Source organism: Cylas formicarius, unplaced genomic scaffold (assembly GCF_029955315.1).
Source record: "Cylas formicarius isolate icCylForm1 unplaced genomic scaffold, icCylForm1.1 PGA_scaffold_10__41_contigs__length_53128322, whole genome shotgun sequence".
In the NCBI taxonomy this organism is placed as follows: domain Eukaryota; kingdom Metazoa; phylum Arthropoda; class Insecta; order Coleoptera; family Brentidae; genus Cylas; species Cylas formicarius.
Window position 1 is genome coordinate 44,260,884 of NW_026844214.1, and position 26,269 is coordinate 44,287,152.

Sequence of the window (26,269 nt, forward strand, 5' to 3'; positions counted from 1 at the left end):
GTAAATTTTTTTCAACCAAATAGAAGTTTGGTAGTGCGGTTTTTTATAATTCGGTTTCATAAAACGAACCCTTGATTTCACGCCCCTCCATATTTTCAAAAATATACGTAAGAGGGAAGGAACCGCTTACTTTAACAATCTTGAAATTTTCGGGAGTCTAATTAATTTCATTGCTTTTGACAAAACCCCATTTTATGCGACTTATGCGCACTACATCGCGAACTTTGACTTTTTCGCTGCAATTTTTGGCAAATTATATACGTGAATCTTCGTTGTAAGGCTAATTTCTTAATGTTTCATTCCGGTGGTACTATGTTTTGTTTGATTATATTTTTTTATTTTTTCCAAAATATGTATCCATTTATACGTACTTTCAAAAGCATTCTGTTTATAGAGTAAACCTTTTAAAGTTCCTATTACGCGTTCTGCCATTTTGGTGCTGAAACTGTTGTAGTGGTTAATGTTATTGTGATTCATCAAAGCGCGGAAGTGTTTAATTAAAAAATTTAGTCCGTTAATCAGTTTGTAGATTTTCTGGTGAATATTTGGTCTTTCTCAATATGCTTTCCTTGGTTCCTCGTACTTCTACGGGTGTTTTGTTTTTAAGGAAACTGCTCCACACAAATTTTGAATAGCAATCGATAAGTACGAGAAAATATCTATTGTTGTCGTTGAATTTAGAATAATGTTGCATTTCAGCTAAATCAGCTTGCCATAGGTCTCCATATCCCTTGATAATCGAATGTCTACGAACGAAGTTTTTGCGTGACGGTTTAAATAGTTCATTAAGAAGAACCTTTTTTGTATTTTCTGATTCTCCCATTATTTTTCTTTCGGAATAATTGTTTTTAGATCTTTTGTTGCTAGGCTATATCACTAGTATGTTTCGGATATTCAGATATGATGGTTATATATACAGTATCGGCATCAGGGGCAGCTTTGAACTGAATATAATCACCCTCGTTTAGATACTTCCCTCTTATTTTGTCCAAAGAAGTATAGTCGGCATTTATTAAAACAGGAACTTAGACGAATATCTCTCTCCTTTTGAGGATAATGAAAATTCATTCGATCATCGCCGTCAATGTAAAATGAATTATGTAGTTTTTTAGTGGCTCGGTATCCTATAATCTTATATCCTTTATCTCTCCGTGCTACATCTCCAATATTTTGAAAATTCTTGGTTATCATCTCATCGAATTGTTCAGTTTCCGAATTAATAGAGTGTCCTAATAATGTTCTAATTGTTTTAAACATATATTCCAATTGAACCTCTAAGTATTTATTATTTACAGCACCTAAAGAGTGAGCCGGAGGGGCCACATTTGATAATCTTTTACCCCCTACGTCAATGTGCCCACTTCTCATTAGTTTAAATAGACCATTCCGCCCCCCGATCAAAGGTTTATCATAAACTCTACGCCGTCCGAATTTATCAATCGTATTAGCTCCTGCCATACTGAAAAGCCTACTGAAACTAATTAAATTGAGAAAATGTTTTTAAACCTAATAGATTATTTTTTTCTCGCAATTCTTCTATAATAGACAAAATTTCGTTTCATTTCATGACCTGAATGTCCTGCGGATTTAGATCCCCACAACAAACGCAATCTCGCAACCGGTTCGGGTGCTTTGTTCCAATATACATATACACTTTCTTATTGTTAAATGGTTTCTGGTCCAGTATTTCTTTCGTTATTTCATTTTTACACCTTTTCCCTCCTTATAAATAGTATAAATTCCTTTTTGTATAAAAAGCGGCTTTATAATTTCATTAAATTTGCGAGCTCTGGATTTATGTATTCCGTTCTTCTTTGTGTAATTTTGATAAATTGCATTTGTTTTCAGTATTATGTCTGTAAATATATCAGTGACATTTTTTACTAATTTTTTCGGGGTGCAGTAATGCATTCGGATATTTTAAAACCGATTGTTTGATCGTTTTGATACAAAATAACCTTGCCTGAAGCAAACTTTATTTCCAAGTACCCGACAAACATCTTTGCGTCGTCTTCACTATCGTTGCGAACCCCAAATAGTCTGTCGTAGTCGCGATGATCATCTCTTACGTTTTGCAAATGGCTTTCTACGGCCGAGAATCTATTTCTCGATAATACAGTTTCCGATAAAGGGGCTTCCATGATTCCTCGTATGTACTTTCGTCTGAAGAAGTTTCAGCGTCAGTATATGTTCCTTCAAGAGTTGACGAGTCACCTAATTTAGATATCTCATAGTTTGTCTTTTCCATTTGAGATTCCTTCTTCTCGATTTTTACATTCAAACCTGATTGGCTAGAAGTAGCTCTATCTTCGTTAAGGGTCGTTTTGATGGCTCCCAAAAGGGATTTTAGACTTGTTGTGACAAGTTGATAGAATGCCTCGAGTCCGCACTTGTTCTCAGTATGTCTGCTTCTTAAATAAATATTTTGGTGAACTTTGGTAAAGCTTTACGGATATATGTAGCAATCAAATCGTTTTCTGCATCTAGCACTGGTAATATTTATGACCAAGAACCCGTATTTATCGCCCCAGCATTTGTTGCACATTTCTAGGAAATTCACAAATGTAATGTCCGGGGCAACATGTTCAGAATAAATGTGTTTTAGATGAGTTTCCTCTTGTTTCAATAAAATAATAAAGTTTGCGTTATCACGTACTAATTGTTTAGCCAGATAAAAACTATCGATGTTATTGTGTCTTCCTCGCGAAAAATATTGTCCGACAACGTCTTGGTTTTGGTTTATAAGGTCATCGAAAATAAAAATAAAGTTTATTTTTCAAAAAAACTCCCACAGGCTACTGTAATGCTTTTTACAAAACTTCTGGATTCGTCCTGTGTCGGTTTGTGCTGAGTCGAACTTGCCAACGTTTCGCCAATCATACTGTTGGCTTCTTCAAAGATGAAACTCTCAAGCTCTCTAGGTCTGAAGAAGCCAACAGGATGATTGGCAAAACGTCAGCAAGTTCGACCCAACACATGTTGATTGGTTAATTAAAACGGTAAAAACCGTTAAATTGTAGAAAAGAGTAAACTCTTTTCTACAATTTAACGGTTTTTACTTACTCGAAATTGCTGACGTTTCGCCAATCATCCTGTTGGTTTCTTCAGAGCTTGAATGAAACTGGCTCGTATTTTACTCTGTACCTGCTTATATATTGGTTGCGGGGGGCGCTAATGAGCGGCATAAACACCGTCTCGGATGACTGATTCCCAAATTGGTGACAGGTAGAGACCTGAGTCGCGGTTAAGTTTGTTAGGTTGTTTATAGATTTCTATAGACTCTGGAATTTTTAGTTGGTAGAAGAACTGATTACATGCAAGAATTTTATTTTTATCGAATAAAATTTTATGCCCGGTTTCATGAGTGTGTTCGGCAACAGCTGATGAGTTTATTTGTCTTAGTCGTAAGCCTAGTTGATATTTTTTGTCCGGTCTCTCCAATGTATTCTTTGCCGCATATGCATGCAATGCTGTAAACTCCTAGCGTCTCCAATAGAATTTTGTCTTTGACGGACCGCAGATGTTAAGAGATAGGGTTTGCTTTTTCTTCAGACGGGTCCGCAATGTTTTCGTTATTATTAAAAGTAAATAACCCCAAACTGTCTATCACTTTTAGTATTTTCTGCAGGTATTGATATAATGATTTAGAATAGATGTGGACATTGTCAAATCTTAATCCCAAAGGGTTAGTTAAAAGCGACTTTATCGAGATTGTCAATAGAAAAACATTTTTTCAGCTTTACTGCTTGTATTGTGGCTTCGTTAGTGACTTCGGGGATGAAGCTCAAAAGAAAGTTGGGCGTGGGTATAATAAAAAGAAAAAGTAAACGCACCCGAAAACAGAATAATGCGGGGACGATAGCTTTCGCAAGGAGTTAGAAACGATTTAAAAAATAAAATACACGGTAGCAAAAAAATCAATGAAGAACATATCAAAAAAATCTTCAGCTCTGAGTATCGCTAAAATAATACCAGTCCCAAAGGTTGGCGGTTTATTACCATTGATCCCAATTTTCGCTGGTTTATCCGCACCACGATCTATAGCCGCTGGTGCCTCTAGTATAGCTCAAAAGCTGCAAGTATCGCTAAGAAAGCTCCAAAAAGTTTTAACAGCACAGCAACACAACAAAATGATGGACGCTATTTCTATAGCGAAATCAATAAACGCCACTCACGGATCTCCAACTAAAAAGATTTGCACGTAAATTTTACCAAAAAACAGACCTCGCAAAAATGCATGCGCAATAGTAAACTTGGGGGTGGAGGTAAAAGCAAGTAAGATATACATCTTACTTTGACAGTTTTGTAAACTTATCCCCTCCATCAGAATTAATCGAGTATTGCCACGCGGGTGTACACAGAAGTTCTCAAAACTAAAAAAAAAGCTAAAAAAAGAAGATTGAACTGAGGTGGCCTTTACTTCATTAAAATCTATTTATCAAAATAAATAAGAACTAAAAGTTCAGATTTTCACGAAATTATATATTTTGACATGTCGATACGTTCTCTCGGAATACTGTGGACTTTTATACCGCCAAGAAGCGGACGGTGCACGCCTCTATGATATTCTAATTAGTTAATCTAGTTTAGGATTGGTCCTAGTATTTTTTTTTTCAATAATTAATATAAACTACATTGAACTTGTCAGTCACACGTTCACGCTGTCAACTCGTCTAGTGTCATTTATGCGGATTTTTTTCCTCAAATTGAGCTCGATAAAAATAGCAGTTATAGTTTAGGTTTATTAGGTTTTTATTCTTATAATTCAATTTTTAACATATATTGTAATAATAATGTAATTGCTTATAGAGAAAAAAGAGAAGGTAAATAGAAAACTATAAAGCTCTCTGCTGGGGTGTACGAGATCGAGGAAATTAATAAAGTAATTTTATCTCACCTAAAAAAGGAAAAAAGTAGTGGAAATGAGCGGGATAATACTCTTAAATGCGACGTTGAATCTCATTATTTCGTTGATTTTACTGTTAATATCGACTTCGAAACATTTTGAGTTTCGGGTGCGTGACTTTCACTCCCGGTGAATATAATGAAAGTACGAATGATTCGGGTAGATTGTAATATTATTTCGGAGGCTTACATCAATGAAAAAAAATCTCGTGTTCGTTTCGAATTCGATATAGATATCGAGCCCGAATGTAAATTAACAAAAGAACCACGAAATATAATATATTTACCGGTAATCCCACACAAGCGGCAGTATATTGACAATATTGCTTTAAGAATTGTCGATCATCAGGGAGATCTTGTTAATTTTCATGGTGAAAAAATTATAGTTAAATTAGAATTAAAGAAACTTTTTTAATATAAACAAAAATCAATGGGTTTCTGTTTTAATTGCCACTCTTTTTACCTAAAAAGTCAAAATAATTTATTTAAATATCAGCGCTGTAAACAAGTCAAGAACGAGTTTAGACTTGTCGATCAACCCTAATCGGGAAAAATTGAATAAGTTGGATTCGGAATTTCTGAAATCCATTGTGTTAAGAGTACTAAATAGTTAAGATGGCATTGAGGCATAAGCTGGATATTTTTGAGGAGCCTATATTTGATAACTCTTATGTCAGTCTACACGAGCACAAATATAAACCTTACGGATCTCCTAATTATAGAAATTCTGATGAAATTAAAATTCTTGTAAATTTTCAAGTTCTGATTCTCGATATACCAGAGAGTTATATTTACATCGATCGTGAATTTCAACCGGATGATCCTTCAAAATTGTGCTACCTTTCGAATGATGCATTGGCATTCTTGTTCGACGAAATACTTTATGAAATGGGTGGGGAGCAAGAGGCTAACGTTACAAAACTCGGGATCGTGACTGCTCTTGGCTTTATTGCTTCTTTTGGAAAAACACAAGCTTCCCGACTAAATGTGGCCGATTTCGGATAAAACTAGTTTTAATTTTTAATCGGCTTTGCAGAAGATTACACTAGAGGAATAATCAACATTAAACAAGAGTTCTCACATAGGCGAGACCTCTGCTAAAAGAAAAATAGACAAAATAGAATGGAAAATTCGTCACATGGTACCAGAAAATAAATTGAAGATTAGGCCATCAAAACATGTACTACGTTGGAGGGACCGCGTCAGATAATAATTGCTTTTCAAGAAATCAGTAATTCCGATGTGTTCCAAAAAGACTCTAAAAGCGCTAGGTTATTAGGTTATATTTAAATTCTGATGTGTGCTGATGGTCACGCGAACAATATGTTCATGTCAAGTCTCATTGACACCTTTGGGGCCGTCATTGCTTTTCTTACGGGTGGGAAAATATCTGAGCTCTAATTAGCTTCGCCGCCATCGCTAAGGCGGGAAGATATTAGAGAAGGGGATTGATTAAACCCACATTGGTACTTGCTTATCAATGGGAGGAGTTCCAATGGATTATGGGTAAAGTGGGCGGTGTAAAGGTAGAGGAGTGCAAATATCCCAAGTTATACATATCAACTACTAACAAAATCAAAATAAGGGGTGGTTTATAAGACACTATTCGCAAACTTGTTTTTTTTCAACAACGTTCTACACACCTAACTCCTTTTTGGACAAAAAATTCTCTGTTAAAAATGTAGCATGCGCGTGTTGAATAGACCTTCTCAAATTTATTCGTAGTTGCTCTAGTACAGTCCGCCTCAATAGAGAAGAGCTCAGTGACGTCAGATGCGCAGAAGATTGTTCTGATGGTTTACGTTTCCTAGCTGTGTTTTGTTGGTGCAGTATCTTTGTTAAGGTTTAATGAAATAATATTATTTGCGCCAAACCGGTACAACGTTGTGAAAGCGCTAGGCATTGTACAATAAAATACACGTAATTAAAATAAGTGCCGCCATTGTTTCACCTACACGATAAAGAACGCAATAACGCCAGGAAATAGGACGCTTATTTCCGCACATCGAACAATGACGTCACTGGGCTCTTCTCCATTAAGACAGACTCTAGCTATACGGGAATTCTCGAGCAATATAAAGTTATGACGTGCCATACGATGAAGATGTCATCAAGATAGTCTTTAAAGTTACCTTACACGTCAGCTCGCGAAAATACGACTTAATTTTGAGTCCACTTAAGGCCGGGATTAGCAAAATTAGCAATCCTTAGTAGTAAACGTATTCGCATTTTTAAAACACGTTTAATCAATCCCTTAATTGTTAATATTTGAGATTTCAGGTTGAGGTTAACCCCCTTTTGTTGTTGGGTTTATTCCTTAAGGAAATATTTTAAGAAATAACAAAAAATGTACGAGTTAAATAATTGCATAATAGATGTAATTTGTCGAATTTCATGATAGGCATTAAAATTATCGAATTATTAATTCAGAATACGAAGTTTGGTAATTATGAAATAATTTACCAAATCATGGTATGGTGAAACGTAATGAAAAGCCAAAGTATTGAAAATCTGTTTTTTTTTTATTTTAAATAAATTACCAAGGCACCACTTTTTCGATTTATATATAAAAAAAACAAAAAACACTAATATATGATATAAAGATAATATATGTGTAGCGACAAGTTCCTAAGACATCAAAGTTTTTATGTTGCAATTTTGAGGTATCCATATATCCTATAAATCAAACTACAGCTAAAACAACATCTACATAAAAAACACTAGTAATAAAAAAATTAATGTATACAACGAAATGCAGGTCGCAATAAATCGCCAACAGTCAAGTACGATTGTACGTGACTGCTTACCAATAATCTACTTATTATACACATCCATCAATAAAAACTATTAGGCTGCGATTGGCCAATTTCGTATTGTTCATTCGTAATTCTTTATAACTCCGTTTCGCAAACGTATTCGTATTTTAACATCCAATTTTTTCTATTGGTGAAGTTTCGATGTCAACAAAGCTGGTCCATAGTATGATGTTCACCTGAAATTAAATAAGTAAGTATATGGCTTGGTAAGTGAGTCACTTTCTTTCGTAATGTGGATTGATTAAGCCAATGGCCAAATAATGGTGTTAATATTTTAATGATTTTTATTTTTATTTGTTGCGGGGATCTGTGGGTGATATCGTGCCATATTTCAAAATCGTGAAACTCTGCGTTTAATAAACTCAAATTACCAAAAAAAAATATTATGCGGTCTTATTACTTTGTCTGCTAACACGACAATCAATAGATTCCCTATTGATTTTCGGTACCAATTGATGTACAAATATTGCTCATATCATATATTTAAACCGCAAAAAATAGTCTAATTCACTACTAAGCAAAAATAGTTAAGCATAAATTTAACTCGGTTTAATCAATTTCAATTACACAAAAAAAGTGCAACTACTTTTTCATTCAGCAGCTCAAAAGATTCTTGCTTTTAGCAAAATCACTAACCACTCGAGAATTCACTAGTTTCAAATAGAAAGGACACTTAAAAAATTTTACACAAATTATTCAACAAGTTCTAGTTTCATTATTTATTCATTCCGTAATTGTATCAAATACCATAGTCAGTTTAATACCTTAATATATTGTAAGGAATTTCGATGAAACTAGTTGTACAAAGTTGTTAAAAGTTCATAATAACCTCTCACTGATTCACAAACTCACAAACTGTTGTAGATATATCGTCATTTGCAACCAATTCGTAAATTAAACAATAGACCGATGTTTGAGGGGTCGTCTCTGTTTTAACTTTGCATATAAAGAATGAAGAAGTTCATCATTGACACCTTAACAGTAGATTTCAATGAAATTAATCATATTAATGCTCTGCTGTTATTAACGAAAATGTAATTGTATTACATATTTTTACATCACGTAATTATTAGATTTAAACTAACATAAACTTAACTCGAGACTTTAGTGGAAAAAATGAGAAACAAACCATAAACATTATCAGTACCGTAATTTTTTTCGAATGAGCCCAGAAACATTGGATAGGTTTTTTTAAAAAAAATCGAAAAATCCCAAACAAAACCCAAAAGACATAACCACATATGATGGCAAATTTTTCCACCGACAACCTAAAAAGTTAAAATAAATTCAACTCGATATGTGTCGCTGGCGAAGGGTAATAATTTGGCTTTATAAGCAAGTGTACAGTGAGTAATTACGTTCATCTTTATGTGATTAGAAAATTACATGTGAGCAGTAAAATGCGCAGTAATCGAACCAGCCTATCGAAGAAGCTAGTAGGTAGTTAAATAAGTTTTGCATTGTATTTCTCGAAATTTCTTCTTCTTCTTCTCTTCCTCTTACATATAAGTAAATTGCTTGTTTTTTTTTGTTCTTTTTGACTGTTTTAGACCATTGGGAGATTGTCATTCCATCACTTATGCTCCTAGTGATTTGTCTCTTGTGATCCTTATTATTCTATCGTCGATTATGCGATTAATGTGTTCATTCCATTCCTTTATCCTTTGCGGTACCCAGTCGTTGATGTTATCTATTTTGCATATTATTCTGATGGTTCCTAGTCATTGTCAGTCTGACAGTGTTTCGGTTATAGTAACACGACCTCTACAATAAGGTGGTGAAACCACAAACGCTATACTGATTTCATCAAAAGTAGTTTTTATTTCTTAATATCTATTGCAAGTGCAGTATCCTACTGTCCATGGTACTAAAAGGATTATTTAATTAAGGTTTTATTAAATCCTACTTCTAATATTCTACTAAAAAATAATATTAAAAAATATGATAAAGTCTCTATGAATCTTTTAATGCTTGTTCAAGTGTTTCTTAAAATTTAATTTTATATTACTTAATTTTAAAAATATATTTTCATATTAAAAATAGGTACATGTCACTCGTACGTGTCTGCACTTAAACTGTGCGGACACGTACGAGTGACATGGACGCGCTGCCTCTGAAGATGCCAAGTGATATTTTGGCGAAACGTAAGGCGAATGATCCTACTCCAGGGTCAAACAACGAACGGATGAACACCCGGATTACCACCAATACATATATATATATATATATATATATATATATATATATATATATATATATATATATATATATATATATATATATATATATATATATATATATATATATATATATATATATATATATATATATATATATATATATATTTTATATTTCACTTTTCACACTTTAAATTAAAATTATAATCAAAATGAAATTGGACATAATAACCTCGTGACGAGAGAATGTTATTAGACCGTTAAAATCAAACTAAAAATCGACATAATAACCTCGTGATGAGAGAATGTTATCAGACAAGCCTTTTACAGTAAAAATTAGTATTTATAATGAATTTATGCTGACGTTGACGGGGTCGACGGCTGCGAATGTTGCGACATATTGTTGACACGACGTTTTCGCAATCGTTGCACTCTTGCAAGTCGGTGGCATCTGACCCATATGGACAATAGGATTTCCGGATACCTATTTTTAATATGAAAATTAATTTTTTAAAATTAAGTAATATAAAATTAAATTTTAAGAACACTTGAACAAGCATTAAAAGATTCATGGAGACTTTATCATTATATTTTTTAATATAATGATATATGATGTATAAACCCGGAAGAATTTACAACACACACACACACACACACACACACACACACACACACACACACACACACACACACACACACACACACACACACACACACACATATATATATATATATATATATATATATATATATATATATATATATATATATACCGCCTCGGTGTGCATTTTAATTAAATTATTTTTTTTTTAATAATTAATAAATAATAATAAATTTTAATTAAATTATGAACGTCTTGCAATCAGATATAACGCTTCCTTAATGTGATGACTCATACTCTTGCGTTTCACTGCTTTGTAATATACGAGGTGTTAGGCCTGATAAGGTAAGGAGAAAATTTCTTATTATAAACCTATTTGAACCCAACAAAATATATAATCGGCATCAAAGTGGGGTCCAGATTCACTAAGTAGTTCTTACAATTGATAAGCTTTGGAACAATAAAATCAAAAAAATAGTGCGAACTTTCCAGGCTCGACATCCAAATGAAACTGTGACTTTAACACGTTACCTCGCTCAGTGGCTGAAATAGGTACCCCAGCACGTAAAACACTCCACCCTTCGCAAATTGTAGTGACGCTTCTCGTTCCTGGCGCGCTCCTCCCTTTGGTTGTTGTCGAACAATTTTTTAGTGATCCAAGTGGTGACGTACTCAACAGCCTTTTCAATCACCCACGAAACGACTCGCTCACCTGAAACGGACAGCTCTAACGCCTTATTTAAAAACTTCTTCAGCCGCTTCGCGCTGGCGGGATCGACGTAATTGAAGAACGGGTCGAAATATTTCGAATCTCCGGTCTCCTTCCATTTGTTATATTTCTTTTCCCAACTGTGGACGATTTCGTAGAAAACATTCATCACGAGCATCATTACTTGTCTACACGCTTGATACGTCCCCTTCATTAAACTGTTCAGTTCGTTAATCAGGGGCTTGCTAAGAGTCATGAGGACGGTGTGCACGACTTGTACCACCTTCTCGGTTGTACTCTTGTCAAAACAAAGGACAATCTTGAATATACCGGTGAGGTAGGTAAGGGTCTTCGCCGAGTCCAAGGTCCAACCATCAAGCGACCAGCTAAAACCTTCGCTGGGGGGGCTGGCGTCGATTTCCGTCGCTTGCTGATTCATCAGATTTTCGAAGAACGTCTGCGTTTGGGTCTTAGTTTGCCTCGCGAATTGGTCCATGTTGATCGCGACGCCGTTGAGCTTGATCTGGCCCTGATCCGCCGAAAACTTGATACCCTCACGGTTCATCGCTTTGTTGTTGCGAGTCAATGCGGCGAATAGATCGTCCTTGTTTGGTATATTGCGTATCGTCGAAATTACCTCCGCTCTGCCCCTCGCTTGGTTCCCGCCCTGCTGCCTGATTGTTTCCTTTGTCAGTTTCGTGAACGTTTTCCTGCGAAGAAAATAAAAACCTAATGGGTTGGTGTTCCTGTCACACGGCTCCCTAGTAACATTCTAGTTTTGTTATGAGACGTTCGAGCTAGAGCAAGGAGAATTTAATTATCTCTTGGTTAGGTCAACCAAAAAAATATATTTTTTACCACACGGAGTTCAACAAGCGAACGGAAGATGTCCCGGTTGACCTAACCAAGAGATAATTAGATTCTCTTTGGTCCAGCTCGAACGAAAATAATAAAAATATAATTTGCATAATTTGCTGAGCCGAATTTGCAATATTTACATTTGACAAGTAGAATTATCTAAATTAGTTATACCAAAGACGTTTTTATGCTCGTTATATATTCAGTGGTCAGTGGTTCCGATAAATTTAAAAAAACTACCAAACTACTAATCAAAACTGACCAAAAACTATAATATATGCTTACATAAAATCAGAAAGCCAATAGCACCCTTGAAAATTTTATATCAAAATTTAAGAAAAACGTGGATGCTTTCTAATAAAAATGGTTCAAATTTGATCTTGGCGTCACACATCATTCAACAATTTTAAATAAATAACGTACTTAGCAGAAAAATAATATTTATGAGTGACTTGAAAAACAGAATCAAAATCATTGACCAAATGTGTTGCACGAGTACTGGAACAAATCCGTAGAACATGCATAAATCGAAAATGAATATTGCGTGCAATTTATTTGAATGTTACCATATAACCTTTAAGTTCTTCATCCGGTTTAATAACCCCTGTTACTGCAAATAAACTTCTGATCATGCAGCGAAGAATTGTCAGCAAAACGTCATCCAGGGAGAAGAATAACGGGTCAAGAATATACGAGAAAGGTATGAAAACAGTAGCGTTCAATTATCAATCAAGAATAAGCAAGAGGGACTACTGTTTTAAAGATAAGACAAATTTAAATCTTGTTTGTTATATTTCTGAAATATTTCTGTAAGTAATAAACTCAGGCTTTTGAAATTGCGACTGCTTAGCTTCTCAACACATGGCGTTTTTGATATAATCGAAAAAGAAGTATTTACCTATTTAAATGGTTAAATAAAGACCCCGCAGTGAAAGCTGCATGTCATTATCATTAGCCTAACCTAAAATATGAGTGACAGAACTTAAAATTTAAATGGAATTTTGGGAAACACTTAAATTTTCAAATCGAACGCTAGTTTATTATTTACGTTGCCCTTATTGGGTTACCCGGTATACCCACCTGTGCCTGTTACTCCTCAATGAGTCGGCGTAATCCTGTAACACCCGAGTCTGCGACTCCTCGACGATGGTCGACGCGGTTTTAAAATTAACCACCGAGTTTGTAAAAAACAGCATGGAGGTGGCCAGCTGGAGGAGCGCCAACCTGGACGGGGTTCGGTTTTCCTTGATCCACTGCTCGAATATTACTTCGTGACCGCTGTTGAGGAGGCTGGCGCCGCTCGCCCCGACCTTTGCTACTGCGATCGTGTTGGCTAAGATGCGAGCCCCCTAGAACGAGCCAGCACCAGGTGCATCAACTTAAACTCAAGAGACCCGAGATAAATCACTCGTAGAAGTGCCAAATTCAAATTTTAATATCGTACCTGTCCAATATTGGCGCCCCGGGCTGCCAACTGTGTCAACACGGTGTTTGCGCCGGCGCCCACGAATCCTAGAGAGCCCGCGAGTATGTTCAGGTAGGCGCCGCGCGCCTCCGAGTTCGCGAAACTCATCGACTTGAACAATAAAAAAATCACGTTTGCTTGCGAATTTAATAATTGAATTGAACATTTTTCAAGGAAAAATCTTTTTTCTAAAGGAGGTAGATAAAAACTGAACAAAACATCATATCCCATTTTTCAAAACTTCGAAATTTTATCTACTTGTTCAAAGTCAATGTAACACAGACAACACAATATGTGGGGATAGTCTAACTGCCATTAGAAGGATTAGCGATTCTGTTTTAGAACATGTCTTTGTAAATTTGGTTCTAAACAATTTTTGATTATTACCACCATTCGGGCATTTATGACACTAGAGTTGCTTATGCCTCTGAAACGTTGTTAATTGTTACTCAACACCATCCGGCATATGAAATTAGTGGTTCCCTACTGTGATTCGGGTCTTACATATGATATTTTTGTTGGAATTAACGATTATTTAGACAGCGTACCTTGGGATGATGCTCTTGATTCTAGCGATGTTAATATATCTGTAGATTTTTTATGCAGTATTCTGTACTCTGCTGTTGAACTGTTTGTTCCAGTTAAACGTTTTAAATCAACTTTCCATCTTGGTTTAGCAGCCACTGGCTTTTGTAAAATACTTAATAATTATAAACCGTGCGGAAAATTAGAAATAAAAGCTTTATTTCTATTACGTACGAAGTAGAAGAAAAACCATAGATTAGATTGTTAGAGTATACAAAAACAACGAATTTATTGCGTTGCGTTTTGTTACGTCAAAGACCAGGTCAAAGACGGTATACGTTTCTTTACTCCCTTCTGTAAAGTACCTAACTTTACCACGTAAGTTTCTTGTCCCACTGATCTGATCCACTTCGGACATTTCCGGGATATTAGCGCACGACTTTGGGAGCTATCGGATGTTTTCAGAGATATTATCGCACGGCTTGAATTTTGAAGTGTGTCAATTCTGACGGTATTATTGAATGTATTCGTGTTGTTTTGCAAAAATGTACAAAAAAACTAACAGTTGTAGAAAAAGTATAGTATGCAACAAGTTTGGTAATTTTTTTAACTCACTCGTTTATTACTCACTCGTGACTCAACTGTTGTTTACCATATTTGTTGCATAATATACTATTCTATATATATATATATATATATATATATATATATATATATATATATATATATATATATATATATATATATATATATATATATATATATATATATATATATATATATATATATATGATGACACTATATTCCGGGATATCATCCGTTCGCTCGTTGAACTCCGACTGGAATCCTGCATCCGACTGGAATCCTGCAAATCTTGCATCCGACTGGAATCCTGCAGACGTTTCGCCAAAATCTCACTTGGCATCTTCAATGCTCGCGCTCCGTGTTCGAAGTGTTTGCAGATGATTTTAAATTTTATAAAACAATTGAATCATTCACCGTGACCTTAATAATGTCAGTTTGCGGTGCAGAGAAAATGGTCTTGATCTAAATATTGTAAAGTATTTTAGTATTACTTTTTCTGGCTTAACTAACACTTCTCATATATTAATAACAACAGAACGATAAAGTGTGTCACCAAAGTTAAGGACCTTGGAGTTATATTTCGTAGTAAACTGACCTTTTTGGGTCAGCTGGAAGACTTTGTTAACAAGGGCACGACAAGTTTTGGTGATAGTACTACTGCTCTAAGGACACTGTTTTCAAAACCCATTATTCCTCCTTAGTTAGATCTACACTTGAGTATGCATCAGTAGTGGTCTCCACATTACAGATGTGATGTAATAGATAAAGACTGTTCAAAGGGCATTTCTGAGATTCTTAGTATATGAAGGACCTACTCCAATATATTATATTATAAAATTTTGAATGGTCTGGCTGTCCTCCAGTCCATTGGTTTTAAAATCTATGGCTCCTTTAACTCGAATCTCGAGATTAGTTAATTTAATTTATTTGATCCCTTTGCTAGCCGACAATTTAAGACAAAATTAAATTAGTAACTAGCGTGAGATTGTTTTTTCTACTATTTTTATATTTTTTATATGGTTTTTGCCCAAGTTACTGTTTTGCCATGTTGCAATTTTTATTTATATTTATATTGCTATCTTTTTTTTTGTAAATGTAGGCTAACTTTCAGGAACTCTGTGTATAAAACAGGCTACTAGCAAAATAAAAATTAAAGGCCAATATAGTATCAACTATTTTTGTTTAAATGTAAAAGATAAAATATTAACATTATTATATATTACGTGTCACAGAACTTGCAAACCTCAACAAATATTTTTAAGTATTTTTTATTTATACTTCTTGGCAACTGCTTTAAAAAAATATTCCGGATAGCAATATCATCTTAATGAATAACAGAAATGGCATCACTGTAGTATAACTGATACAACCCGTTATTTTATTGTGAAGTTAAAGAAAAGTCCGGTTACTTATAAACCTAGATTATAATATTATAAATATAATCAAGTTGAGCTAGGTGGGGTAATTTATGAAATTTATCAAATTTGAAATCAAATGTATGTACTGAACATGTGCGGCTGCACAAATGCGGCATACCGTTTTACGCCTTCTTCCATATCATTGTATAATCAACGTCATAGAACATTTTTGTGGCACCTAATAAAGTCAAATGTGAGAGCAGAAAATGTTACTTCTGTTTCAAGTTCCGAGAGTAATAAATTTAATTAGAAATGTAACTAGTAATCTCCCTGGCAGATCTGAAATACTGTAATACAACAGATTTTCAAAATTGAAGATTCTTGCATTTGAATATAAAATACCATAGAGCTCATTATAATTAATCTGGATGACAACTCTGAGAGTCAAATTATATTTTGAATAAAGACGTACTCCTTTCGGTAATTATTGATAATTTGTACATATTTAGTGTCATCGTATTTTCTATTAGTACTAATGTGATTTGCCATATAATATTTGTCCTTTTTTTTTAAATAACTTTCCCGATGCTCAGTCAGGTGTTTTATTTTGGTCGGCAGGTTATTTCGAAAATTTCCGTCAAAAATCAAGACGATATATTTGGAGACAACGTATACCTGATTGTGAACACGCCTATCGTGTATCTGGTACGAACTGCGGCCGATGGCGTAACCACCCACTACGGCCCCCACTACAGCACTGCCAATTAACACAAACGGCGCGACCGTGATGGCGGGAATAGCTGCCGCGACGAACACACCCCCCGACAATACACCAGCCACGGTGCTGGTAGTATCGACCGCCTGCAGTATCTTGGCATCTTTGTGACAAGCGGGCGACAGATGTTTCTCGAGAAGTACGAAGTTGTCACTCGTTTGATACCTGTTTTTTAAAATATCGTCAGCCGCATAACTAACTAATTCACGGGGATAGTATTAGTATAACGTTTACGGTTATTGTTACATTATTCAATGTTGTTAATCATTTGCGATGTCCAGCGACGAAGAAGTTGAGATTGTGGTCGAAGACGTAATTATAATTTTAAATGTGAGAAAGCGGAGCCATGGTCGAATACTGAGATGGTTCACCTATGATGCGAATCAGAAGAATATTGTCTCAAAAAATTAACACTTTACATGAAGAGTTGCGTAGTGTTTTGAAAATTGGCTGTTGCCAAGAGACTGGTTTGTATTACAAAACCATCAGTAAGAGACAAGTTTTGATTCAATCAAGAAGAATTTCGGAGTGGAGGGCGAGATATCTGAGAGAAATCCAAGAAATTCGTGCCAAAAACGTCCCCATCATATATTTAGGTGATAACTGGTTTATCGGGCTCTGAAGTTGGTTGGGTATATAACGCGTTGTTGCTTTCTTCAAAAGATGTCAAAGAAGAAGAATAAAAATGGTTTTGCTTCCCAATATTCCACCAAACAGAGTTGTCGTGATCAACATCGCCAGCTACCAATCTGTGTAAGCAGGAAAAATACCACCGAATTCATCATCGACTAAAGGAGTCATTCAAATTTTTTTGCTTGTATTTTGAAAATTCCTACACAAAGAAGCAGTTATTGAAAGTTCTAAAAACGGGAACGTTTGATAAGATGTACAATATGGACAAGTTGGCCATTCAAAGTTGTACGGCTTCCACCATATCACTGAAATTTAAATTCGATTGAACTGATACGGGAACAGCTGAAACCCAGTTTAAGAAGAAATAACACCTCGGCGAAATTTTGTTCAAGAGTGGTAAAATGAAATTATGTTCGGTCTGTATCGGTCATTTATGCTCTCTATTGTAAATTCAATACCAATAAATGGGATCTGTTGTCATTATTGACCATTTATTATCTTATCTGATACACGTGGATTTGGGTGAGGCAAGCATAACCGTAAAGCACATTTATTAGAAAGCAATGAAAGCAGTACCAAAAGAGCAGAAGAAACTTTTAATGAAGGTAACACAGTGACAAAAATGTAGTCGCCAAGCTTTCATCCAGTCTGTTAACGAGTATGTTAAAAGAGATCGATTTTTAAACCCTTTAGTGGTGCCATTCTCTATCATTCATGACGCATAGATAAGACTCCAACTTCATCTTGCAGAAATAAAGAAACTTTCCACTGATTACGTCCAAAAATATTGAATTTGGAGATAATTTCATGAAGAAGAAACTGTCGTGGAAAATATAGCTACTGTTTGAGGAAGTGACAGCTGAGAACTGATAACTTTACGGATCACGGAAACCCAAATGGCCAAGAGAACGAAACCTGTGCCTCGATTTATCCAGAGTTACTGACTGAATTACTGACCCAACCTGAACCTCTTAACCAGCAAGCAAGATATACGTCCGATCAAAAAATATAATTCACCAGAATCAACAGTTCTAGATTCTCTACTTCCTAAAATTTCCCAACATCTACGATCAGCTAAAGTTTCTCTCGACACCGGCAGGTGCTTACAGTATACCGTGCGGCTGTAGCAAAAAGTACATCCGAGAAACAGGTTGACAAATATCAACTAGAATAAAATCAGAATTTGACAAATAACATCAGTAGTTTGTGAAGATCATTACGAAACGAGATACCAGATTTTATCAGATGAGACTAAAGACTTGCATATAGCAATTAAATTCCCTTCCGCGCTCGTCTTGCCGCTGGCAGATATTTAAGGTCCTGCAGGGCAACCGACCGTAGGTTTCAGAAATGGGTCTGAAGAAGTCAGCGGCAATCAAATTCAATAGGCTGCGAAAGTTTCTTTGGAAAAAATAGTTTTGGTTCTAATAACTCTATTTGAAAATGATTGACTATAATTCTAGACAGGTTAATCGTAGGAATGAGTAATAGAAAAGATGAAATCACGAAAATAAAAAGTACTTACTGTGAACAAGTTTATAAATTACTGACAAAATATTCCTACCACCCATAAGGCGAGCGTTATCTTGTAATTTTAACTTAACAGTACATCTACCTGCCGTCCGAGGGCACAGTCATCTCGCACTCCGGAAGCTTGTTTCGCGTCAAATACTGGCGCCAAGATTGGTAGACGCGGCAGCAGTCATCGATGAAGATCCGGCAATTATTTTTGCTGCCGCGACATTTACGCAGTACGAAAACCGGTACCGGTGTTATATCCGTCTTCGGATTGTATTTAACGTATTTCGATGCCCTTTTTAATCTCTCCTTGGGTAGCGGCTGGGTGCAGTTGTATATAAAGGCGATTTCCACGCGGTCCTGGTATTCCGCGATTTTCGCTAAAACCGGAGACGTTTATTAATAATAATACTTTATTGCCAACCAAATCAGTTACAATAATGACACAGTTAGGTTTAAAATACAATTAAAATGGAACTTCACAAACACTTATGTCTCAAAATTAAAATTTTAGAAACATTTGTCATTTAAACTATAGCTTGAGGTAACATTTTAAATGCTTTTATTGCCCTATGAGAAAAAGCAGACATATGAATGGAGTTGCACTTCTTGTAAGCAGAAGCACATCTTTCGAATGAAGGCTCTGGTTGTATGGTCTGCACGAGGCTCTAGGATGTAGATATAACATATTCCTTATAATCTGTTTTTGCATGCTGGCTATTTTAGTTGTGTGTGTAGAGGACCTCAAAGATCATAAGACAGTGTTGATTGTATTTTATTTTGATCATTTCAAAACACAAACTGTTACTGTTAGTTGAGGATGAACCTGTAATCCCAAGAATTTGATGTTTTCTACAGTTGTTATAATTTAAAAGTTATCAGCCCGGTTTTGGTTAGTGTTACGTTTAAGGAAATTGTTGTCACACCATCTCATCATGGTCTCCAGAGTCCTCGTGCAAATCAGCGAAAGTACCTCCACGTCTACACTAGATAACGCTATAGAAGTGTCGTCGGCATAGCGACAAACAAGTTCGCTATTAAAACATTTGACATATAATAGGAGTGAGGGCCCCAAAATGGATCCCTGAGGAATCCCTTCACTTAATCTCACGGGCTGCACCCCTCATTCCCTAGCACTCCAATTTAGCAATCAATATCTCATGATCTACAATGTCGAAGGTCTTTGACAGATTAAGTCAGCCCCTTTTTCTTTATGAGCCAAATGTTTAGTAGTATACGTGATAACAATAAAGATGACCATTTCCTTGGATCCTCCCGGTCTAAATTCAAATTGTCATTTAACATATTGTATTTTTATAAAACGTGAAATAACAAACCTTCTCAAACACTTTCGACACTGCAGGGAGTAGTGCGACAGGTCTATAATCCTCTTTACATTGTTTATTACCATTTTTGTATATAGGAACAACTTTTGGGGGAATACTTGTTCAGTTAATGGCGGTAGCTAATGACTAATTCACAAACTCGTCCACAGACTTCGGTATATTTGTTGGGATCTCATTAAAACCCGATGAAAACTTACTAGACAGTTAATAAATAGTCTAGATGTTCATGTTCAATGTTCATCGACTGGGTTAAGGTAGATTGTGGTAGATTTAACATTTTAAAATAAATTTCATTCTGATGTAGCTACTTTATTGATACTTGATAATAGAGGCATTTTTGAAGCGTGTAAATATTGAGATGGACCCCTTGACGTGAGCATGCGCGGTCATTTCAAATCTCTTTTTCAACCAATAAGACCTAGCGGCGTTCAACAATCCACGTGGACGCTGACAGTTCGTCAATTCGACAGATTTCAATTTAGATATAGCATTTTTAAGGCAGTATTTTCGCAAAATTGTCTCCGACCTCCTAAAATGTTTTGGAGTGTGTAGAGATCCCTTTTAGAAAGAAAATGGCGCAAAATGTAAGAGGCTGGGTGAAACTTAGAGGCATGCCGGGAAAATCATTCCCTTCTCTACTGTTATGTATTTAACATAATTTTAAATAATTACAATAGACTCTCCGAAATAATCTTTATTTGTTGAAGCTATATACGATATACATAAAGCGCGTAAATGGTGCGAGTCAATACAAGCCAGTCAAAATAGAATACTGTGTTCACAAGTACACTACATTTTCTCCTCTTACTAAAAATAAAATTTACTTTTGCAAGTCTAGTTTCTGAAGAGATTTAATAATGACCGACAGAATAATTTTGTTTATTAGGGCTTGATACTTCTTTACTTGATTGTTCAACTTCTGGAACTGTAGACACAACCCGGGTTTTCACTGGCGTATAATTTTGCATAGAAACTGGCAGCTTACTACTAACATTAACGTTGTGCAAAGGTGATCAGGGATTATTATCAAGCAGGAGCACTTTGTGAAGAATATTCTTTTGAAAAGGTTTCCTGTACATTCAAATCATTAGAAATATCTTCATATCAATTTCGAATATCATTAGCATAAACATGTTTTATATTATTATTTACATGAAGTAAATAAATTGAATGACTTAATATTTTTACAACTTTGCCTTTCTGCCAGACTTTCAATAGCTTATCTTTAACATACACAGCCTGATTCACTAGTTTTTCGAAAAATTTCCATGCTGTTGTTTATATCTGGACGTTTTTTATTCTGAAAAGGTTTCAATAAATCAAATCGAGTTCTTGGTCTTAATTTGAAAATACGTTATGAGGGAGAAATGCAAATAGAAAAATCAATAGACTGGTTTTTAAAACGTATTGACTTATTTCCTTTTTTTTTACGAAAAATTCTAAGTTTCTTTATGGGTGATAAGGTAGAGATTTTAAGGGTTTTATCCCATCCTCGTCGCCAAACTTTTTTTTTTAAATAATTACATTAGACACTGCGACACAGCATCATACGACATTATATTAAGCGAAATTGGCGCGAATCTCTATGGTCCTAACCTTAAAATAGAACACCATAGAACAATATTTAGAAAAGTACACTACAACTATGAAAATATCAATGCCGCCTGCAGCGCATCATTTTTATTTACCGTGGTAAGGCCACTATATTATCTCATAGCTATACGGCATATTGAATGGGCCTTACCAAAATTTGTTTTATAGTTCCTGTATTATCTCTAGTAGCTATATGAGAAATATACATACCGCTTTCCTTAAGTATAACTTCAAACAGTTGCTGGCTTTTTTTCTTCATTTTGTTGTCATAACCGAACTCGCTGAGCGGCGGCCCGAACAAAGCGTATTCAATCTTCTGAATCAGCTTCGGATGATCTACTTTATCGAAGCGGTCGTAATCGCGTTCGCCTAACATTTGCGCCATCTGCTCCTGGAACTTCAAGACGTCGAAGTCGTTTTCGTTCGAAGTTTCGCTCTCGATTTTGCGCAGCTCCTCCTCCTGTTTGATTTCATCGTGGAGCGTCGTTTCGGCCTCCTTCATGGTGGCCATTATATTCCGGTACGAAATCTTGCCTCTCAGGCAAGCCATCACCTCGATAGTGCCGTTGAACGGCAGTATGCAAAAGGCAGCCGACGCTTTCTGCGACACCAACGATGAAATATTGGAGAGTGCGGCTCGGTCTAAGGCTCGTGTGATGGCATCGTGACAAGTCGGATCGTCCAGGTTCCACCCGAGGAAAAAGAAACTTCCTTCGACGGTTTTCGCCAATTCCGTCTTCCTCAAAGCGTCGTTGAAGTTTCGTCCGAAGTCGTCCAACGAGTTGTGCAGGTAGAGCAGCAGTATCTTTTTCTATTTACGGGGTGAATTAACGATCACTAACTTGTCGATTGCAAAAGTTATGAGAAAATGGTAAATACAGAAGTTGTAAAGATTGTTAGGATGCAAAATTGAAATTAAAACACGACGCATAAAATATACATTTTTTTAATATGGAACGCCCCATTTTCAAATTCGGTTTTGAATTTATTTTAAAATTCCTCAATTTTTTTTTTCCAATATTTTAATTATTCTAAAAATATATTGGTTTTCACACTTGCAAAAAAAAAATTAAAGGTAGATAGATCACTCATATTTGATCGAAGATGACGTAAAACATATTTGCAACGGAATTTCAATTAGATGCTAGAGGATGTTCAAAATATATTTGGATCATTTTAAATTAAACAATCTCGATTTTCTTAAATTAATTTTTCTGGAAGATCTTTCAAAAACCTATGAATTTTATTAAATACGTATGTCATTTTTATTTACGATTTATTTTAACTTTTACAAATTTTTCCCTGTTTTAAGACCATTGTTATAACAATAGTTGACCATGACAAGATGACATTGTCAAATTTTTACCTGACAACTCAATAAGTAAATTCGTAAAATTTACTGTGGTGTCAGTAAATTAAAAAAAAAGTATGGATTTTCCTAAAACCAGCCGACCATCCAAAATGCCACCTACCATTTGCGCTGCTGTCAGCAATGTACAAGTTGCTGGAATGACTTATCTACAACAGAATAAGTTTAGTAATACTTAAAGATATTCTAATTGAACAAGCGAGTTCAGAACTAAATGTAGCTGCAGTGACCAAGCTACCAACAACTAACCACAAATATCAAAATTTGCTTTCAAAGAAAACTAAAGAGTTCTGTCGCGTTTATTGACCTGTCAGCAGCGTATGATATCTTCTGGAAAAATTGCCAGTAAACTCACATCTAGGCTAATAGAAAACACACTTAACGACAGAGTCTTTTAAGTGATGAGAAGCCAGCCATCCCAGGAAGCTTAAGAATGGCGTCCCACAGGACTCGGTGCTCACTAAAGTTTGGCTACGGCGACGACTGGGCCACTCAAGTAAGATCAATAGAAGAAGCCGAGGAGAGAACAGAGGTAATCTGCTTCCATTTAAACAACAAAATGGCCGGCAGAAAACTTAATGTTCACTTTGAGAACACTTTACTCAATCACAATAAAAACCCAAACAAAATACATGGATGTCACTCTTGACAGGACATTAAGCGTTAATGATTAACACTGAGGAAAAACTGAAAATAATATCATACAAAAGCTATGCGGCTTGACATTGTCAGCTCTGGATCTTGTTTATTTGGCAGCGGAGTACTGCGCCTCAGCATTGTTCAACAGCGCTCACGTTCAAGTTTGATGCACAACTAAACAGCACCATGAGAATGATCGCTGGTGTAATCAAATCCACCACAACTCAATGGTTACCCGTTTTGAGCGACATAGCACTGCCCCATCTACGCCGAATAAATCTGCTGATAAACGAATACAGGAAGAAATTTAACATTAGAGAATTCACAGTACACGACCATACTGAAGAATCCAATAAAAACCGACTACGGTTTAGAAGACCACCAACAAATACCGTAAAAATTGCCATCGATACTGAGTTTGACATCACTGACAAGTGGATTCACGAATGGTCGAGAGCTGCATCACAGAAAGATCCCCTGGATTTGGTCACCTTAGAACCCAACACAGTAAATGCGCATCCTTTCTGAACAAGTGGAGAAAGCTTCCTTCCCTCTGGTGCGACTGCAGGGAAGCTCAAACGATCCAACATATAATCATATAATCGAGAAATGTCCCCAACGAATATACGGGGGAGCCCCGAAGATTTCCCGTTTGCAACGCCAGTAAATTATTAGCTAGGTTTGTTTTACTTGATATTTTGTGTAATTGTTGGGTATATTGTTGAGAACTCTGTGTCGAAAAGTCATACGCTAAATAAATAATAAATCTCATCCGTGTTTGATGGGCCCGTTGGTTGCTAGTGATAGTATTGAATATGAAAAACGAAAGTGAACCGGAATGCTACCAATGAGGAAAAGAATTGGAAATTTTACTCGAAGTTCAAGGTAATCTCCAAGTCGGAAGCTGTCAAGTAGTAAACTTATGTGATACACCCCACTCTACCGTTAATCGCACCAATATAAACCACCAATATCATCCTTTCCGTATGGACCTGCACCAAGGACTTCTAAACCCTGATTTTGAACAAAGAGTAAACTTTTACACCGTTATAAATGAAGTAATAGAGGCCGATCCAAACTTTTTGTCTAAAATAATGTTTTCCTATTAAGCTACTTTTCGCAGCAATGCCGCGATCATGTGAATTAACACCACTAGATTTATTTTTGTGGGGTTATGTAAAAGATCATCGTATTACACCTACAGCAAAGGTTAAGTAAGGAAAGTTTTAGAGGAAGCTGGTTTTAATAACCGGCTTCAGAATTACTATCGTTGGTTTGGGAAACATCGGCGAAAACCCGAAAATGGCGGATGTAAAGACAAGTAATATAGAGTGTATGACACGTTTCAATAGTCCTTTATTATCTCGCAACCCGCCTTAACTTTTATTTTTCTAATGGTGCACAAGTGCACAAAAAAATGTTATCACACTTATCACAAGTTAGATCTTAATTATTATTAAATGCATTGAATTTTCAATATAAGATGAATATAAAGGGCGACTTCTCAAGAAGTCAGATCTTTTGTGCAAATTACCAACTGCGTACTTTTTAAAAAGAAAAAGTCAAAAAAGGTTCGTTAATTTAATTAACACTTGAACAACTTACGAGTTATTGAAAAAGAAAATGGCGACAGAAACAATTTACAAGTAATGTATTGTTAAATCTAATTACACAAGTACACAGATATGCAAAATAACATTTTTGATAATTAGTGACTCTTAATCCTACAACTCTAGGGGGTGAATTTCCCGGTATTTCTGTTAATGTTTCTAAAAGTGTCCAAAAAAACTCTTTCTGTTTTCTATAGTCTGGGGAGAATCAAAAAATTCATAGAGCTCATTTTTTGTATGACCCCCGAGGTAGAAATCCAAGGGTGAACGCTCAGAGGATCTCGGAAGCCAAGATATTGAACCATTTAATGAAATAATAGTTCGTCAAACTGATCCCTTAAGGACTTTTCCCGACTTGAATAGTGCCAAATCTATGATTTTAAAAAGAGAAAACCTACTACTTATTGAAACACAACTTTGATACTTTCAATTGTTTAATGTCAAAGTTAGAGCCTTCTTAGATGAAAAAAAAAGATAAATAAATCATCACCTACTTATAAAATAGTTCAGTGTCAACATTACAAAGTGTGAAATCTTTTGTGTACTTGTAAGACACAATGAACTGGAAATTTTACGCTCTTTCGCAAAATCTAAAAATCCAATATGGCGGTCATAAAAAAAAAGTTAATGCGGGTTGCGATAAGACGATTGAGACACGTCTTAAAAACGCGCTGCCTACTATACTTTTTCTACGACCGTTAGTTTTTGGGTACATTTTTGCGAAAAAACACGAATACATTTATTGACATGACCGTCAGAAATAACGAACGTAAAAATTGAAGCAGGG

General features: G+C 35.5%; 1 protein-coding gene across 2 annotated transcripts in view; it reads right to left on the minus strand.

Moving 5' to 3' along the window:
- Nucleotides 1–7,406: 7,406 nt before the first annotated feature.
- LOC132708259 (uncharacterized) overlaps nucleotides 7,407–26,269 on the minus strand; it is a 35,404-nt gene continuing 16,541 nt past the window's right edge. For both annotated transcript variants that reach the window (XM_060680465.1, XM_060680466.1), the window contains exons 4-10: nucleotides 22,075–22,675; nucleotides 19,023–19,305; nucleotides 16,675–16,939; nucleotides 13,511–13,642; nucleotides 13,147–13,415; nucleotides 11,031–11,918; nucleotides 7,407–7,897 (exon numbers count right to left, since the gene is read on the minus strand). In XM_060680465.1, coding sequence (XP_060536448.1) covers nucleotides 11,036–11,918; nucleotides 13,147–13,415; nucleotides 13,511–13,642; nucleotides 16,675–16,939; nucleotides 19,023–19,305; nucleotides 22,075–22,675 — 2,433 coding nt within the window. In that variant the 3' untranslated portion in view covers nucleotides 7,407–7,897; nucleotides 11,031–11,035. The remainder of the gene's footprint in view (nucleotides 7,898–11,030; nucleotides 11,919–13,146; nucleotides 13,416–13,510; nucleotides 13,643–16,674; nucleotides 16,940–19,022; nucleotides 19,306–22,074; nucleotides 22,676–26,269) is intronic.